Below are 6464 nucleotides of genomic sequence, written 5' to 3'. Positions count from 1 at the left end.
CCCCTCTCCCGCTCGCTGGGCCCGCAGACCCCAGAACTCCCGGGGGGAAGATGGGCAGTGGTCGCGCTGCGGATCTCCGGTGCAGAACATCTCTGCCGACCGCGGGGAGAGCGGGTCTCGCCATCCCGGGATGCTGCTTTGCCTCCGCCATCGCGTCCCAGCACTTTGCTGTGCGATGAGCCTCTGCTTGCTGGGGACGCCGCGACGGGCAGGGACCGAAAGCTGCGACAGATCAGCGGGTCTGGGATTTACCCCGTTAGCCGTGAGCCAGCTGCCTACCGGTGCTGGGAAACCTCACTGGGAAACGCTGCGGTTTGTGGCACAGGGACGCGCTTTGCGGTGCTGTCAGCCTGCCGGCTTTTCAGCTCCACGTGCTTAGTTACCTGCAAAAAGAAATGCAAAGAGGCAGAAGTTGGTTTTGGGCTTAAAGTGTGCCGTCAGCAGGGCTGCCTGACCTTTGGTGGCAGGCTGCGAGCGGCTGGGGGTTTATAGCCCATGCTGCGGGGTGCTGGGGGGTCTCGGAGTTGCTGTGAGGATGGGATTTAGCAGGAAAGGCCAGGAATGCGAGTGTTTGCTTTGGGCAGGGGAGAGCGAAAAATCTTGACCCTGTAACAGCAGGGAATTGCAGTGAGGGGAAATCACTGTGGATTTAACCAGGAATCCTGGACTGGTTTGTACAAAAGGTGCTTCAACCCCAAGAGTCCCTTTGGAAGCCAGGTGTGGCCCTGGGGGACATTCATTTCTGACAGCTCCCAGGGTTCGGGGAGGTGGGAAACCCTGCAGGCAGGGGCTCTTCATTCCTCCCGCCCTGTCCGCCTGTGAAGATACACTCGACAAGTGCCGGAGCAGAAAGCTGTTGTCAGCAGGTGAATTACTTCCAGTAATGGGAAACCCAGGGCTAGGGATGTAAGGAGCATTTTGGCAGACCTGGGTGTTTCCTCATACCGTCCGTACTGGGACTGCAGCAGGCCGACGTGCCGTTTCAGTCGTGGGGTGTGCGACTCGCTGCTTTTTGGTTTTCATCCATTATAGAGCATCTTGCCTCTAACAGCGGGCAAGACTTTCTTGTTAAAACTCTGTTCTCCGGGAGAGTAACGGAGAAGGCATGCGGGGCCAGCCGGGCTGTGCGGTAAGATCTGTCGTTGCTAGCACTTTGGTTTTGCTGTGATCCCAGGCGTTTCGAGAGAGCAGCAGCGTGCTTGTGAGTGGATTTATTTCCACGCCAGCTTTTCCCTCAGGCCAAGCTGTGGTAAGTGAGGGGAGCTGCTCCAGCTCGGCGGGCACCCACGCAGGCATGCCAGCTTTCAGCTCCTCGGCTCTAGTGTGGGCTTTTAGAGCCAGCCTTAAGCAAAATGCTCTGGACACAGGGAAGGGGTGTCCTGCCACACAGGGCAAATCCGTTGGAAGGTGCCATGAAGATATCCACATCCCAAACCACTGGGGATGGAAGGGGTACCCAAAGGCAGCACTAGATATGAGAAATCCCTGGTGTCATGAGGCAGAGAGGAAAGTATTTCATTCCTGTGCCAGCCAACACCTCTTTCTACTTAATCAGGATAGAAAATGAGGCTAAGATCCTCTTTGCTCTTTGCCTTTTAACTTGAAGCAGCCCAGGACGAGCTGCGGGTGAGCAGAAATCATCCGGAGCGCTTGCGAGGGCAAGGAACATGGGGACTCATCCGTGTCCTCCCCCGCCAGGGGTCCCTGCCGGGAGAGCTGCCCCGGCTGGAGCTGAAAAGCTTCAAAATGCAGCATGAAAACAGCTGCTTGAGGTTGGATTGTGCCAGGCAAGGAGCGGCTCCAGCCTGGGTAACCTCCGGGAAGAGCAGGGGAGGGAAGGGGATTTGGGGTCGCTCACTCCTTTGCATTTGGTGAATCTTTTTGGAGCTGCCCGCCTGTTTGAGAGTGGGTGACCCGGCCCGCGAGTAAATGGCAGTCGGCTGAGTTGTGCAGCAGTCACATGGCTTTTGTTTGTGTTGGGATGGCAAAGCTTAGGAAGCAGGTTGGAAAAGCTTAGGGGCTTTTTTTTTTTTTGCTTATCTAAAAGGGAAACCCATTGTTTTTTGTGAGCGCCAGGGAGAGCCTCGTGCTTTACTCTGCACCACCAGACCGACCAGAACTTAAAAACCCTTCTCAAATTTCTGTCTAGAAGTAGCATTTCTCGAGGGTTAAAAATAGTGAGCAATTTAGCAAAGGAATATATCCAGCCTCAAAATTAGGTTGTGTTTCTTGGCTCTCGGGAAAGCGCGCCAGGCTCCTGCTCCATTGCTCACAATAGTAATGACGTAGCTTTAAAAACTTGTTGTTTGATGTTTGAGGGCTAAGACCTGCCTCAAAACAAACTCAGCTGAGCTCTGGATAAGTAAAAAGGTTGTGCTTTCTACCTGTGGTATTACCTTCTAAACTGTGAACAGGTTTTTGGTTTGGGTTTTGTTTTTGTTTTTGGAAGAGGCAAATTAATTTAGCCAAAATTCCTGTCTGGCACGATGCCTTTGCTTGCTGAAAGCAGCCAGGGAGATTTATCACTCCGCTTGGGATTTCTGTGTGCCTGTGAAAGCCTTGGGAATCTCAAAACGGCCTAGTAAAAGCATCTGCTTGTGGTATATTCCCTACATCATACCTCTTCAAAAATATAGTTTTGTTCGGGGGGGAATTGCTTTATATGGAGCTGCTCTTCATCTTCTTTGTGACCAGGCTGGGAAGTGCTGGGAAGAAGGGGGGAAAACGGCGTTACAGGGCTGGGTATGTTAAGTGATTCTCGTAGGTGGGGACACAAAGCCCTCAGAAAGAGGTGGTAAATGGCCTTCCCTTGGGAAAAATTGTTCGCTAAGAGACCCTGGGAGAGCAACACTGAACAGCAACCGGCTCCTACGCACTGTCTGAAGGCGTTTCTCCGGCTGTCTGCAGCTGTTTTCCTGAGAAAAGTGGCTTGGTGGAGGCTGTTAACTCAGGAGAAGTGTTTATGGTTGACTCGGAGAGCATCTCTCTCTTTCCGAGCAGCTCACCCCGTCCTGGGAAGGGAGCAGCGTCACCAGCAAAGAGCCTAAAATCAGAGAAATCCCCGCTGGGGAATCCTGCTCTGCCCCAGCTGAAAATGCTTGAGATGAGGCCCCCGAAAGGGATTTGCTGGAGTGAAGTCCCAAATTCCTCCTGCCCAGGGATCCTTTTATGTTCCAGTCCCCGGGGGTGCGATGCAGCAGAAACAGCTCCTGCCTCTCCCCTGCCAAAACAGAAGCAGATGAGCACTTTCTTTAGTCTGGGCTGCTCCAGTTTGCTTTAAAAAGGTTTTTTTGGAGGTGCTGCTTGTACATAGTCAGTCTTGGGGCAGCCCCCAATTCCATGTTTCCTCCTTGGGGCTCTTATGAGAGGTCTCCTAGAGATTCTGAATTCTTCAGGTATCTGTAGATGAACTGCCTTTAATTAGTAATGGAAGCGGTGGGGCTTTGCAGGGCTTTGGAAGGGGGCACTTGCTGGCTGGTGGTAGCAAAACCAAGGTCTTCTCTTGCAGATGATGCTGACCAAAGTCGAGATCTGAGGCCGTACCTGTTGGCAGAGTCCCACCGCCCCGAGCGAAGCGTGGCCACCGTTGGTCACTGGCCTCACCAGAGTACACAGCAGCCTCGGGAGGAGCCCTCAGCCAGCTCTCTAGGACGGATTAAGTTTAACCCCACGGTGCGACACATTGTGATTAATGAGCACAAGGACATCACATTTAATTGCTCTATCAAAGTACCTCAGCTGCTGCTCAGGCTGGAAACCCCGGGCATTTCCTTGTGGAAGGATGGGAGGGAGCTGCACGGCTTGGACCGCATTGCCACCAGCCACTTTGAGATCCCCGATGAGGAGGAGGTGGCAATGACCTCCACCTTCAGGTAACTAGTGCCATCCTTCCTGGAGGGAGGCCCTGAGCGTTGGCTCCCAGGGAGGGACAGGAGGCCAGATGGCTGGCAGGAGCTTGGGACTGGGACTAGGACAGCCAGACGCTCCGTAGCCCCCAAAGCCTGGCTTTGCAAGCCTGGCTTCTGCTTGGTGTGTGCTGTGGCATGGTTGGTACTGATTGAAACCCATGCCCAGGCTGGCAGAATGTGTCCTCCTGTGGGAGCGGCGTGTGGGGCAAGGCTCTCCGCCAGAGCCCTGACGTCACCTCTGTTCTCTCTGGCAGCATCCTTGCCGCTCAGCGCTCGGATAACGGCTCCTACGTCTGCAAACTCAATATCTCTGGCACAGAGGTGGTGTCAGATCCCATCCTGGTGCAGCTGGAAGGTGAGATGGAGGAGGGTTAGGGTGGATGTGCCCAAGGTGTGGAGCCTTGTGTCCTGGCTTGAGTGACAGCCCCGGGACTGTGATGTGGGACCTGCGAGCTGTTCTCCAGAAACGCAGGGTCCTAGATGGGAAGGGGCTTGCTGCTGGAGCTGGGCACAGCCCCGGGCAAGGCAGTTTGGGGTTGTTGATAGGGCTGTGTTTCCAAGCTCTCTGAATCTCTTGATTCTCTGCTTTGGTCTGTGCAGGGCTCCCACACTTCATTCGTCAGCCTGAGAAGCTGAATGTCACCAAGAACAGTCCCTTCAACCTCACGTGCCAAGCTGTGGGCCCGCCGGAGCCTGTGGAGATCTACTGGTTTCGCAACAACGTCCAAGTCAACGAGAAGCCCCACATCTCCCCATCGGTCCTGACCGTGCCAGGTGAGCCATGCCACGTCCTGGGACACCGCTGTGTAGCTACCAGGAAGGGCAGGGTGGGAAGGTGTCTCGTGCCATCTCACTGCCTGTGACGCTTGTTTGGCAACCCTGGGGACAGCTCTGCCAGGGATGATCTGGGTGCAGGAACCCCCATCTGACCCCCCCTCTGGCTGCTGCCAGAAGTTTCTTTCTTGGAAGAGGCAGGACACACAAACTGCTCTTTCCTAAGCAAGAAGTGGATTTTTCCTCTAGCCTGTGGCCATGCCAGCAAGTACAGTGCTGCTCTTATGGGCTGCTTTACTGGTGGTCCCCTCTTAATGTCTCTGGAAGACCTTGGGTTGGCCCCTGCAGTGTGTCTCCATGCCAGCCTGGTGGAGCAAAGGGAGAAAAGTCCTTCGTGTAACATAAAACCCATCATGGTTTTGCTGCAGAGGCAAAAGAGAGGAAGGATTTCTTGATTGCTCGTGAGGAGAAGGCCACTAGCTAATTAGCAGCCAGACTATAACTGACTTGTCTTGACGTCCAAAGGCAGGCTTTAAAAGACAGTGAAAGCCAGAAGAAATGACTCATTCCTCTTGGATGTTATTGCATCCGCCTGGCACACGCTAGGTCAGCTCATTCGAGCAGTCCCCCTCCTGGCCCAGGAGCCCCCGAGAGGCACCGCTGCTGCTGCGAGCAAACGCTCGGCATGTCCAGCGCGCTGTGGCGAGCCCTTTGCCTTGCAGCAGCAAGCGACGTACCCAGGAGGGACAGCCCTGCACCTCCAGTGAAGTCCTTTGCATGAGACGAAAATCCTGAGCGCTGTTGCTGCCCGGGGTCTGCTCACACAGGCCATGACAGCTCCCCGGGGGAAACAAGCAGCCGCCCACACTCGGGTATTTCCAGTGGCCCCCAAAAGCAGTCGTTCTCCATTATCAGCTGGGAGATTTGAGCAATCTTCGAAAAGCAATAAGTCATCTGATTCAAGCCGTGGTGGTGGGCTCTTCTGCTTTCTGCCTTTCCCTTTTTGAACGTGAAGCAAGTGCTTACTCAGGAGGTTGTGCAACGATGCTGTGGAAACGTACGGTCCTGCCTGCTGTGCCGTGTCTCGCACTGACGGCGCGCTCGTGCTCACGGCACGGAAAGTGGGTGAGCCGGATCGCGGGGGTCACCCCTGGGCAGTCAGCACAGGAAAGAGAAGCGATGAGTGCAAAATGAAAGGTCTTTTGTGTTGCTGGAAAAAAAATAAAGCGACAGGGCAAGAAAGGAAGCCGCGAGGGTTTTCTGTGAGCAGCAGGTGGAGAATTGGTGTGATTTGGGTGTTTTGTGCAGGTCCAGTGAACAGATCCTCGGTTTTCCCCCTGCAGGTCTTAATGAAACGGCACTGTTCAGCTGCGAGGCTCACAACAGCAAAGGGCTGACCGCGTCCAGCCCGGGGCAGGTCAATGTGAAAGGTAAGTGGCAACGTGATGCTTGCTTTTCCTCTTGACTCCTTGTGTCCAAGCAGGAGCTGTCCTGATCGCCCCCCTTCCCAGCAATCATTCTACAAGAGCTGAAGGAGGTGTTTTTAGGACTCCCATACTTATTTTATCTCATTTTAAACCTATATTTAAAACCAAGCGGGATGCATGTAATAGTGCAGTCACCCAGTGCAGTTCTGTCATCCCAGTATTGCTGCCGTGGGAGGAAGCACCAAAAAGCACATTTGAACGCAGAACTGTCAGCCCCAGAGCAGGTTTCGGAAGGGCAGTATCACTCTTTTCCTTCCTTCACAACCAGGGTGGTGCTCACAATTTTCCATAGGAA

The 6464-nt window shown here is 54.2% G+C and overlaps 2 protein-coding genes across 2 annotated transcripts in view; one reads left to right on the top strand and one right to left on the bottom strand.

The window, feature by feature from the left end:
* Positions 1–151, bottom strand: part of ANAPC1 (anaphase promoting complex subunit 1) — a 40274-nt gene extending 40123 nt beyond the window's left edge. Inside the window, exon 1 of the mRNA XM_035902384.1 lies at positions 143–151. Within this exon, the coding sequence (XP_035758277.1) occupies positions 143–151 (9 nt within the window). The remainder of the gene's footprint in view (positions 1–142) is intronic.
* Positions 152–3426: 3275 nt separating this feature from the next.
* LOC104133572 (tyrosine-protein kinase Mer) overlaps positions 3427–6464 on the top strand; it is a 17589-nt gene continuing 14551 nt past the window's right edge. Inside the window, 4 exon segments of the mRNA XM_035902383.1 lie at positions 3427–3872; positions 4163–4263; positions 4509–4682; positions 6026–6112. Of these exon segments, the coding sequence (XP_035758276.1) occupies positions 3427–3872; positions 4163–4263; positions 4509–4682; positions 6026–6112 (808 nt within the window).

Source organism: Egretta garzetta, unplaced genomic scaffold, assembly GCF_000687185.1.
Source record: "Egretta garzetta isolate BGI_Z169 unplaced genomic scaffold, ASM68718v1 scaffold819, whole genome shotgun sequence".
Taxonomy (NCBI): domain Eukaryota; kingdom Metazoa; phylum Chordata; class Aves; order Pelecaniformes; family Ardeidae; genus Egretta; species Egretta garzetta.
Note: the sequence above shows the minus strand (reverse complement) of the source record. Positions and strands in the feature narration are given on the sequence as shown.